The sequence below is a fragment of the Thamnophis elegans genome, chromosome 1, assembly GCF_009769535.1.
Source record: "Thamnophis elegans isolate rThaEle1 chromosome 1, rThaEle1.pri, whole genome shotgun sequence".
NCBI lineage: Eukaryota > Metazoa > Chordata > Lepidosauria > Squamata > Colubridae > Thamnophis > Thamnophis elegans.
Genome location: NC_045541.1, coordinates 148,817,880 through 148,830,760, shown reverse-complemented (window position 1 = coordinate 148,830,760; position 12,881 = coordinate 148,817,880). Strand labels below are relative to the sequence as shown.

At 41.1% G+C, this 12,881-nt stretch overlaps 1 protein-coding gene across 1 annotated transcript in view; it reads right to left on the bottom strand.

Moving 5' to 3' along the window:
- Positions 1-12,881, bottom strand: part of TRMT61A (tRNA methyltransferase 61A) — a 57,145-nt gene that overhangs the window by 22,761 nt on the left and 21,503 nt on the right. Inside the window, exon 3 of the mRNA XM_032237700.1 lies at positions 3,089-3,355. Within this exon, the coding sequence (XP_032093591.1) occupies positions 3,089-3,355 (267 nt within the window). The remainder of the gene's footprint in view (positions 1-3,088; positions 3,356-12,881) is intronic.

Genomic DNA, 12,881 nt, shown 5'->3' with positions numbered 1-12,881 from the left:
CACCGCTGGGTGATCCATCGGTTTGGAATGAGATATCATCAATATATGACAATCAGCTTTTATATCTAGCTTAGGCCCCTTAAGTCCTGTGTCTGGAGACTATTGGGGAGTGAATGAGGTAAAATGGGCTCTGACTCAACTTTAGCAAGCTGTGGGTATTTGGACACCCCAGAGACAAGCTTCTTTCACCTTTGGTTCTGGATTGGTTGCACTGTCGCAGACAGACCTGAGAGTCTTCCTGGACTCACGGCTCCTGCTTGAAGAGCAGGTGACAGTCGTGGCTAGGAGGGCCCTTGCACACTTTCAGGTGGTGCACCAATTGTGCCCATACTGTGATCAGGAGGCCCTGTTCATGGCCTTGAACCTCTAGGTTACACTACATATAGTCTATACATGGGACCACCCTTCAGAAACTTCATCTGATGCAGAATGCATCTGTTCAAGTAGTAAACGGTGCCAGATATATAGCACGTGTAACAACACTTTTGTGTGAGCTGCGCTGGTTACCAGTGTGTCAATGCCCTACATCACTTGGGACTGGGGTAAATGAGGGGTTGCCTTTTTCCAACATTCTCTACCTGTCCAACCAGATCGAGCAGGTCCCTGAAAATGTTGGCTGGCAGTAACCAGAAATCAAACATTTTTCCTCAGAACATTCTCTCTTTAGACCAGGTATCCCCAAACCTAGCAACTTTAAAACTTGTAGACTTCAACTTGAAGTCCACAAGTCTTAAAGTTGCCAAGTTTGAAGACCTCTGCTTTAGAAGTTAGGATGGCCCCAATCCTTTTAGCCTTTCATAAACCCCTAAAATCTGAATGTGTTAAGGACCCTGTTTCCTGGTTGAATTGCTAACAGGTCAAGAATCTTGCTCCCATGTCCATATTTAATCTCGACATTTTTAGCGGTTTACTCGTTTTATTGTTTTAAAATATTTTTAGTGTTTTTAATTGTAATTAAATTTTTTAGTTGTAAGCTGCTCAGAGCCACTGACAGAGATGGGTGGCTACAGAAATCGAACAAATAAATTAATAATGTATGCTGATCTGGACTAAAGCTATAAAGGTTCATAAGAAATAGAAACAAAAGCGCCATTGAATCTCAGATTTATTAGAAGAAAGTAATTGTGTGTGTGTGTATGCAAGTCACACGTACGAATGCTATTAACAAAATGTCAGAGAACATTTACATTCAGCAATTTATGCTACTATGTCTTCCCACACACTTGTAGTTCAACTAGAATACGCTTGACAGAAGTTCAAGAGCGTTTTCTATTATGCATAAGCCAGCTACAATTGGTAATCAAAGACAAACCAGTGGGAGAAAGTTGTTCTCTTTCTCTTGCTGCTTGTTGAAAAGCCCGAAGCATTTTTATTATGGTTATTTAAATTAATTAACAGTCTCTAAAGTAAGGCATCCAATTTGTGAAATTAACTGATCTCTCACAGACAGGTACCAATCATTCTAACACAAGCAGCTGATGATTTTCTGGTTTCACTGTCTCCTTTGACATAATCCTAGGAATGTCTGGCCAGATATATCTTCTGTAGTTCATAAGACTTAGTTATACATGCCATTGCAGCCTTATCATTAAACAAATGGTTAGCATTCATGATTGACTCAAGAGAAATGCCGGAGAAAGCAGGTTTGAGAAACTTTTTCTGCTCTCTGGAATAGATAGAATATACTATCTATTGAAAATTGACAGCTGCACATTTGATAAAACTTTACTGTGTGTATCCAATGATCACCACCAGCTCAAAATTCAAAAAGCTCCTCTTTGCTGGAGCACATGGAAATGGCTTGTGCCTTTCTTTGTAGGCTGCCATGTGGCTTCCGCTGCCTCTGGGGGCTCTCTCTCTCACCCCCCCCCCTCACCTCCCGCAGCTCTTTCTGAGCCTCTCCGGCTCTCACCTTGTTCTCTGGTGATCCCCTCCGGGGCGTTTTAACAAGTCACAGTTCGTTGCTCAACCCCTGAAGGGAGCAGGGGAGCGCTCCTGCACCTGAGAAGCGTCTGCGGCAGGGCTTGCCTCCAGGAGACTTATGCACTCTCCTCCTGCTTGCCCGGCAAAGGTCCTCACTGAGTGACTCCGTCTCACTCAGTGGCCAGGGCAGCATGCTGTCCCAGGGGGCTTGTGGCAGCCCTGTCCTTTCAGGAGGAGGCTGCGCGGTACAGGGAGGCAAAATTCGTTGGGTCCAAATATTTTTTCCTTTTAATTCTTGCTATTTGCTGGAGATCCAGAATGGTGCAACCTCCACTGAGTGGATTGAGTCGATAATTGGGGTCTTCCTGGTGGCCAAGGGGCGTAGCCCAAAGAGCTTATCTGACTCAATCCAATCATGAGAGGACAAGGTCAACCCAATCTGGATACTCCTCCCCACTCACTATGGAGAAATACACTTTGGATTTTATAAGGATAAGAGTACATTTATCTTCTCTGAAAACATTTCAGATCAGGAAAAGAAGCCAAAAATGCTTCCTCTCCATTACTGTCTGCAAGCAAGATATAAGTTAGTGCTATGGCACTTTTATCTGATCCATAACAAATAAATGCATGCCTCAGATGACTATAAATTGGAGGGATCACATCTAAAATACAAGTCTATAAGTTGCCTTTCACATTAAGGAGCATGTACTTGTTCACTTACATACTCAAATAAGCATTCATGCTCATAGGTGCCCAAAATAGCAAACAGTATGGAGGTCCAGTTTTCTTTTCCAAAGTAATTTGTGACCTAAGAAAAATCTTTCTCCCTTCCTCCTTTTATCTACAAAATGTCAGCCAATTGGGGCTGATGAGGAGGGGTTAGGAAAATATCCTCTGACTGAAGGTAAGACAGGTTTGGGAAAATCTGAAATCACCTAGACTCTAAATCTTGCAAAACACGAATCAAATCATAGTGATACCCTTCCTAGACTGTTTTTCTCCAATCTATTGTCTTCCAAATGTATTGGAATATAATTCCCATCATAGCTATCCAGCAAGATAGCCATGCTCAGTTGCATGATAAAAGTAATAATCCAACATATCTGGAAAGTAACAGGTTGGAATAAACTATCCAGCAAGTAGTTTTGAAAAAGAAACATACCTTCATGTTTTAATGCTAATTTGGCATGGCCTACAGCTTCCCATGGGGATGGAATGTCCAGAAACACTGCGTCTGCGATGTTGGTGACCCCAAAGCCATTTTTGCAGACATCTTGGGTCTTGACTGTCACCAAATGCCCCACTTTGTGCTCTTCAAACTCTTCTATAGCTTTTTCAGCTCTCTGTTGGTGGAACTCCACTGTATACAGATGCCCTGTTGGGGCAATTGTCCTGATGATGGCATGAGAGAGAGAAGCACTTCCAGTTCCTGGGAAGACAAAACAAACAAACAGATAAGATAAATTAAAAGCAAAAGCAAAAATAGGCAACTATTGAGAGAGTCAAAGGCAGATGCAATTTGGAGAAAATTAACTTAGTTAATTTGCTAAGATGGAAAGAGAAGGATTCTAGATGTTGTTTGTCTCATATGATTAGTGAGAGGCTGTTGCATCAACTACTTGTCACACATGAATCAGGTATAAAAGGAAAGTCTGCAGCCAGATTCTGAATTAGGCAGGCAACAACAAAATCACAAAATTTCAGCCCCACAACCTATGGAAAGTGTTCACTTGGGAATTCATAATTATGCCCAAACCAAAAATAATTGGGAAATAATTAACCTCTATTTGCATCTTCACAGGGGATGTAATGATTATCCAATAACAGAATATCAGATATGGAATTTGGTTGTTTGGTTTTTAAAAATCTTCAAAGCATCCTCTTTCCCTCCAAGGTTCAAGTTCTTACATGGAAAATAAAGTTCTCTCAGTAACTGAGCTTCGTAACTACCCACATTGTCCAAACGTAGGACAGCCTTCCAAAGGTTAAGAAATCTCATTTTTTCTCTCTCCAAATTATGCCTTGCCCCTGTTCTGAACCGCTTTCATCCTGAATTACTAGCCATGTTGGCTATAGCTGATGCAAGTTGCCATTCAATTTGAGAAAAATACAAATGGCAAAAGGATGGGTCACCACCACCTTCTAAAGCAGGGGTCTCTAACCTTGGCAACTTTATGACTTGTGGACTTCAACTTCCAGAATTCCTCAGCCAGCGCATGCTGGCATGCTGGCTGAGGAATTCTAGGAGTTGAAGTCCACAAGTCATAAAGTTGCCAAGGTTGGAGACACCTGTTCTAAAGTTCTTCTTCTCCACAATCAGCTGCTCATAAAATCTTATTAACCTTTCTATCAAACTTTTCTATATTTTCTTCTTTCATACTTTTTATACGCAAAAGAGGGACCCAACACTTGATCTTCGGGATGGTAAATAACCCAATCAAGTTTCTAACCTTTACTGAAATAAAAACATGCTTGATCGTCTATATTGGCAGTGCCCACAAATTTCTAAAAAGGGATAAAATTCTGACAAAAGCAATCAAATATTTGAAACAAAAGCTTCAGTGCTCTGACTTATACATGCTATGTTCCCTAGCAAAGAAAACAAGACATGTAAGAATGCATCTCACCTCTGATATGTTTTAGAATAGCATATTGTCTATTTTAGTGTTTGGCACGTTAAGATCACATGTAAGATAATACTGGCTGAGAAATTCTAGGAGTTGAAGTCCACACATCTGAAATTGGCCAGGTTTGAAACATACCAGCCTATCCACTCTGTCAAAGACCTTGCCCAAATCTTCTTATCCAGTAACTTTTTGCAACATCTCAAAGCATCTTGTCATATCTAAAAGGTACTTCTCTTGCCTTCAGCACATTTGCTGTAGCGGTGTGTCCACAGGTTCTTTGTCATTTTACCATAGATCCTACTCTTACTTTTGCAGATAAAAATACTGCACCAAGAGCTCATAAGGCCAACATGCTTTGTTGAGTTTCTTGCCAGAGGGCACAACTGTACTGGGAGGGAGCTGTGCATCTCACTGATGTAATGATTCCCTCGCTCCCACCCCGAGTTACCTTTGACCTCGCTTTGGATGTGTTTCCATTCATCCCTAGAAGTAGCAGCAGAGATAGAAAGCCGAGAGGGCAGCTGCTTGGTTTACCGGTCTCAGTTTTCCACACTGCAGTCTTTTACATTTTTAATCAACTGCCTTTTACAATCAGCTGTTGAGCCATAGAAGATACTGTCCTCGTTTTCTTTCTAGAACCCACAGTAAAACTGGCTGGTTGCCTGGCTCTTGAGATTAATCAAACCTCCGGTTTATGCCAAATCCGGAATCAGATGATACTTTCTGGTTGATTTTATTTTTTTGCCAAGCACTTGTGGTTCTTGCCAACAGAACAATCCCCTGTGGTAGCAGGAAGCAATCTGCTAAATTATCATTAAAAATCTTCCTTGGAAATACGTAGCAGTATGGGGGGGCTGGGGGGGGGCAGAATGGGGGGAAGAAGAAGTTATTGTACTTAGCCCTTAAAGAAAGAAACAGCTTTTTTTTCAAAAACAAAATTCTATAAAGTCCAAAGTTATTCATGGTCGCCATAAAGGTAAAAATTCCCCTTGCACATATGTGCTAATTGTTCCCAACTCTAGGGGGCAGTGCTCATCTCCATTTTAAAGCCAGCTCTGTCCAAAGACATCTCCATGGCCATGTGGTCGGCATGACTAAATGCTAAGGGTGCATAGAACGCTGTTACCTTCCCACCAAAAGTGGTCCCTATTTTTCTACTTGCATTTTTACATGCTTTCGAACTGCTAGATTGGCAGAAGCTGGGGCAAGTAATGGGAGCTCATTCCGTTACGTGGCGCTAGGGATTCGAACCACCAAACTGCCGACCTTTCTCATTGACAAGCTCAGCGTCTTAGCCACTGAGCCACCGCGTCCCCATGGTTGCCATAGAGAGCCCTTTTATTTGACCCGTGCATCAGGCTTCCACAGACATGTTTACCTCTATAGGTAGTTCTCAACTTACAACAGTTCATTTAGAACAATGGCATTGAAAAAGTGACTTATGATCATTTCCCATACTAACGACCACTGCAGCATCCCCATGGTCACATGTTCAAAATGCAGATGCTTGGCAACTGATTCGTATTTATGATGGGTGCACTGTCCCAGAATCATATGATTACCTTTTGCAACCTTCCGACAAGCCAAGTTAATCTGGAAGGCAGATTCACTTTAACAACCGTATTTAGTCACTTAACCACTTGCCACAGTTGATTTAACAACTTAATGGTGCAAAACACACTTAACAACTGTCTAGCTTAGCAAAAGACACTTTGGGCTCAATTGTGGTCATAAATCGAGGACCCTATCCCTCAAACTGTGCGAGTGGGAGGAGCATTTCTCAACCATGACAATGTTAAAATGTGTGGACTTCAAGTCCCAGAATTCTCCATCCTGTTTAATGTTGCCAAGGTTGAGAAACCCTGCTCAAGTGAATGTCAATTAATTAACACATTTGCTGACAGGTAATGGTCCTGCCAATTTTTAAAACCTTTTCAGAAACCTCACCCAAGCAAAACAAAAACCCACAAAGCCACCCTGAGGTAAATCCAAGCAACCATACTGGAGATCTCTCGAGACAGACTCTACAAATGTTCCAGCTCCATTTGCTGAAACGCCCTCTCTGCTTTAATTGCTCCCTATCCTGCCACATTACAGATTACAATGACCACATTTTCTTGGAAAAATAAAACAGAAGCCTGAAAAGAGGCCAACTCTGAAACAGGTTCATAAGGATTTTTTTTTAAGTATGTTTATAACTTTGCTTCACAAAGGAAAATTCAAAAGCAAAATCAAGGAAATAAATAATGAAGCTGAATAAATCTAAAGGGCAGGTTACTGAAATAAAAGTCTGACCCTTATAATAAAGGGCATATGGTCACTGTGTTTATAAAATACGAATAAGCATTCCAGTTTATCAAAGCACTATTAAAACCTCTTTCGGCATACTAAATGTAGAGATTAAATAGAAGTAAAGCAAAACATCATATAGAATGTTAGGGAGTATAGCACAACGTTTCTGGGAATCATTGTTTGATTACAGTGGTAGATAACATGGTCGACAGACAGGTAGATAATAAGACAGCACATCATTATGCACACATGAGTTTGACAATAGCATCAAACAGGATGCAAAAGAACAGAGAATGAATTTCAAACGAAAAAAAGACTCCAGCATACTACGCATTCTTGATTTCCCAAGGCTTGGAGTAGTAACAAACAGGGTTATCCACAGAGTATAGTCAAAACTCAAAAGTAAGGTTTTATACATTTAGGTAAGAAAAACCAAGTGTGTAGGTACAGACGAGGTGAAACTTGACTTAATGCCACTGACTGTGAGAAGGATCTTGGAGTCCCACTGGAAAATCACTTAAATATGAGCCAACCATGTGCGGCAGCAGCCAAAATAGCCAAGGCAATCCTAGGCTGCATTAAAAGAGGGATAGAATCAAGATCACATGAAGTCCTAATACCACTTTACAAAGCTAGACTTAACTGAAATGGTATAGGTTCTCCTGCTTGAACAGGGGGCTGGACTAGAAGCCATACAAGGTCCCTTCCGACTCATTCTATTCTATTCTAAGACCATACTTAGAATACTGCATCTAGTTCTGGTCACAATATAAAAAGGTGTTGAGACTCTGGAAAGAATGCAGAGAAGAGCAACAATAATGATGGGGCGGGGGGTAGGCTAAAACAGGCAAAGAACGGTTTCAGGAATTGGATTTGACTCTAGTCTAATGAAAAGAAGGACTAGGGGAGACATGTTAGCAATGTTCCAGTAACCCCCTTATAAAGACAAGGGGATAATACCACTTTATAATGCCTTGGTAAGGCCACACTTGGAATACTGCATCCAGTATTGGTCGCCACGATGTAAAAAAGATGTGGAGACTCTAGAAAGAATGCAGAGAAGAGCAACTAAGATTATTAGGGGACTGGAGAGTAAAACATATGAAGAACGGTTGCAGGAACTGGGTATGTCTAGTTTAATAGAAAGAAGGACTAGGGAAGACATGATAGCAGTGTTCCAATATCTCAGGGGCTGCCACAAAGAAGAGTCAAACTATTCTCCAAAGCACCTGAGGGCAGGATAAGAAGCAATGGGTCAAAACTAATCAAGAAGAGAAGCAACTTAGAACTAAGGAGAAATTTCCTGACAGAACAATTAATCAGTGGAACAACTTGCCTCCAGAAGTTGTGAATGCTCCAACACTGGAAGTTTTTAAGATGTTGGATAACCATTTGTCTGAAGTGGTGTAGGGTTTCCTGCCTGAGCAGGGAGTTGGACTAGAAGACCTCCAAGGTCCCTTCCAACTCTGTTATTCTATGGCTTCTATGAATCAAACTATTTTCCAAAGCCCCAAAAGGCAAGAGAAAAAACAATGGAGAGAAACTAACGAAGGAGAGAAGCAACCTAGAACGAAGGAGAAATTTCCTAACGGGGGTGCTGTATCACTGGAAGCTTTCAAAAAGAGACTGGACAATCATTTTTCTGAAATGGTATAGGGTCTCCTGCTCGAGCAGAGGGTTGGACTAGATGACCTCCAAGGTCCCTTCCAACTCTATTATTCTATGTTCTAAAAAAAGTCAAGATGGTGACATGACAGTAAAGACAAAGAACCCTCTGTTTTTTTATGTGTGGCATACCTGAAGAAACCCTGTAAAATAAAAACAAGTCAAATTAAGTTCTTTCAGTGTGCTGGCTGGGGAATTCTGGGAGTTGAAGTCCATATCTTCAAATTGACAAGTCTGAAAATAGTGTATAGAATTTATTTTGGGGAGACATCTTCAAATAGCTCAGTTTCCAGGCTCTGGGATTATTTTTGCTAGTGTGCCAGTTGTTATGAGAACAAAATACCTGAAGTCTATGTGCCAAATTTTACAAACCACTATTCTCTGAACAACATCTGACATAATGAAACTTAGAAGTGCTACAGAGTGCCAGATGGATTGCTGTTGTGCATCACCAGTTAGCTTTATTTTGTCCGCTTTCTCCAGAGTTAAAATAGCTCGAGACTCCAATTTATTTATGCACAGATGCCATACGAACTTTTAAAATGTAAACACTCTTTGACCAATCCATCTTCCATCCTGGTCTCTATAGGATTCAGTTGACTCAGACTTCTTTATTTAAATCAGAACAATTTTACATCTCCAAAATAAATACAATGGCATGTTTACTGGAAGTTGAGTCATGGCAATATATATGAGTAGGCAGAGTTGCTGGGATCAGAGGTGGTATTCAGCAGGTTCTGACCAGTCCTGGAGAACCGGTAGTGGAAATTTTCAGTAGTTCGGAGAATCGGTAAATACTACCTCTCACTGGCCCCACCCCCATCTATTATCTGCCTCCCGAGCCCCAACTGATCGGGAGGGAATGGGGATTTTGCAGTAATCTTCCCCTGGAGTGGGGAGGGAATGGAGATTTTACAGTATGCCTTGGTAAGGCCACACTTGGAATACTGCATTCAGTTTTTGTCACCACGATGTAGAAAAGATGTGGAGACTCTAGAAAGAGTGCAGAGAAGAGCAACAAAGATTATGATTAGGGGACTGGAGACTAAAACATATGAAGAACGGTTGCAAGAACTGGGTATGTCTAGTTTAATAGAAAGAAGGACTAGGGAAGACATGATAGCAGTGTTCCAATATCTCAGAGGCTGCCACAAAGAAGAGGGAGTCAAACTATTCTCCAAGGCACCTGAGGGTAGAACAAGAAGCAATGGGGGGAAACTAATCAAGGAGAGAAGCAACTTAGAACTGAGAAGAAATTTCCTGACAGTTAGAACAATTAATCAGTGGAACAGCTTGCCTCCAGAAGTTGTGAATGCCTCAACACTGGAAGTCTTTAAGAAGATGTTGGACAGCCATTTGTCTGAAACAGTATAGGGTTTCCTGCCTAGGCAGGGGGTTGGACTAGAAGACCTCCATGGTCCCTTCCAACTCTGCTATTGTATTGTATTGTACACCCGGAAGAAAGCAAATCAAGAGCAAAAACAAAGAGATAAAAACAAAATAGACAAATCACCCAGGAAGAGCATTTGTTGCCCCCAACAAGTTAGAGATTGGTCAAGAATCCCTGAAGAGGGATTCTGGCTTGAGGAGAAGTGTATAGTTTCTCGGCAAATGGTGACTTAGGTGGATCCCACTATATGTCGTCCTCAGCTATTGGGACAGGAGACAACATGCAAACTATTCAGGGTTGTAGCTCACTGTAGAAAGGAATGTGCAATTTTCCCTGGGCTGAAGGCTGCCCCAGCCTTTGAATCTGACAAAATTCAGAAGAATACAGAAAGAATAGGCCCATATAAAATGGCTCTGAAATTCTGGGTAGTGAAAATTAAAATCCAACACAAATTTACTTTGAGTATGTTTAATTATATTAATTAACACTACATTCTATCTGGAGTTAGAGTGATCCCCAGGTCCTCATATCTCAGATTTTAAATCTCTTGATTTAAAATTAAGAGGAATGTGCATAAAGAAAATACTTCATTTTCTTTTTGTGTAAGTTTATGATTGTAATAATGCATTTATTAGAACAAAACTCAAAAGAAAACAAATCTTCTGTTTTGCAAATATACTTATGACCTTCCTAAACGCAGAGGTTGTGGGCTTGGTTAATACACTTGAGAGGAGACACTTAGAGTTCCTTGACAGGCTTCATGCACCTCCTACGCTGCAGGTTAGGCCTCTATGCTGCAAGACTGTTTTGCAGGCATCAGCTTTGCTCACGGAATACGTGCTTTACATGCAGAAGACTCTAGTTGCAGTCCCTGGCACTTCCTTTAAAACACCACCAGCAAAATCCAGCAATATGAAAAGTACCTCCTGAACCGTGCAGGATTTTTAAAGACCACTAGTAACTGGGCTAGCTGGACCTAAAGTAAGATTTGGAATAGGACAGCTTCCTGTTCTTTCTGGTGGAAAGCAATCTGTTTTCTTCACAGATTAGAATAATACAGCAAGTAAAATTCCAATATAGCTATTTCTGTTCCTTAAGCACCTTGCTATTATATATCTCTGCATACTGATCTGAGAATGGTTTTTTTTTTAATTGCTTAGCAATTGCATGCCTTAATCAATATTTTTTGGGGGGTGAAACCTTGGAGTAATTCCAGATCAATCAAAAGAATGCAAGAACTGTGCCAAACAGAAAAAAAGGAGACTATCAGATTTTGTAGTCCCAAAATTTCTCTTGATGCACCTGGTCCCTTACTATTCACACAGGCCAGTATAACTGTCAACATCCAACACAGAAGGTGCACCATGCAGAGTAGATGCCCATGATTCAGTGCGAGCAAAGTGCAAATCCTAACGCTGATTCTCTTAGTCTTAGTGTCACTGTGCCAGATGCACTTCCTAAAATGGCAAGGAAATCCAGCCCTTTGCTAAGTTGCCCTGATTACAATCTCTTTAAAAAGTACAGCTGTCCATTCTTTAGCTTAACCAGAACACACTAATCATGGATGTGACTGGGCTACAAATGGGAGCAAAATTCTAGGTTGCTTCACTGTTGTCCTTAAGGATTGTCCTCAGCTGCCTCCTTCCTATTTCAGGAGTCTGCACTGCATACAAATGCCATCTGCAGACCACACACACTTTAGACCCATCCATATCCATAAGCCGCTCTGCTACAGCACAGCAGATTAAATATTTAATAATCTTATAATGTGGTGCTCATGAAAATTAAATTGCTTGTATCTTAGATTCATGATTCATCGTCCAGCAGGGAGGGAGGAATTCCACCTGCACTACATGAAACGCTTTGTGCCTCTTGAGGCCTATGTCCAAAGCAGAGGCTTGGCTGCATTTTCCAGGAACTGTGAGGAATGATTCATCATTCCATACAAGGAAGAGCAATTCTACCTACTCAGAAATGTCTATCTGATTAATGTTAACAAAACGGCATGCTTCTCCCTCCTGCACTTGCTTTACGGAGCTGTCAGCAGCTTCAGCAGTCCTGGGGGCTGACTCTTCCCAGGTCTCCAAAGACTTTGCGGGTGTCTCTGGATCCCCCGGATATTCCCCTTCCTCTCACCGTCTCTTCGGGACGACTTGGGTCCAGATAGGACCGTCTAGACGATCTGGATTCAACGGCTAATCTGGAGTAACCAGAAAAGCCACAGTACCGCTGTGATGCGTAGCTCCTCCCCTTTTGTCTCCCTATATAAACATAATTTGTTTTGCATCTATGTTCTTTTTCTTTCTGTTGAACAATCTTGAATCAGTCAACTGGTTTCCATCTGCCTTTCTTGCATATTTTAAATGGCTTGTGGTTGTTCACATTTTACATCTTTTCCCCACTTTCTATTTATGACTTTCAGCTGACGGTCTTCTTTCCACCTTTCTGCTCACTCCTTTTCCCTACCGCTATGTGCATCTTAAAGACTAGTTTGATGCAGGAGTTAAGATACTGAACTGGAAACCAGGAGACTGTAAGTCCTAGTCCTGCCTTAGGCAATGGGTGACTTCAAGCCAGGCCCTCTCGGTCTTAGCGGAATCCACTTCACAGGGCTGTTGTTGTGGGGAGAGGAGGAGGAGGAGGAATAATAATATACTGGCTTGAACTATACAAAATAAATATGAACTATAGGTTTATTTCTGTTCTATTGCATTTTTTTTAATGAGTGGGCAGCTTAATTCCAATTACTGAAATCCTAAAACTTGTGGCCTTGCATAGGCTCTTTTGCTTAGATTTTACCATATCTACTCCTTTTACTTTATTTTTTAAATTTCAATTTATTTTCCATCATCAGATTATTCCATCATCAGATTCTTGATCATTTTTTAAATCTTTACATGTTCATATCTTTCTTTTTCCTCTTCCTTTTCTTTTCATTGTAAACCTGCATATCCTGGCACTTTTAATAAGGTTGATCATCA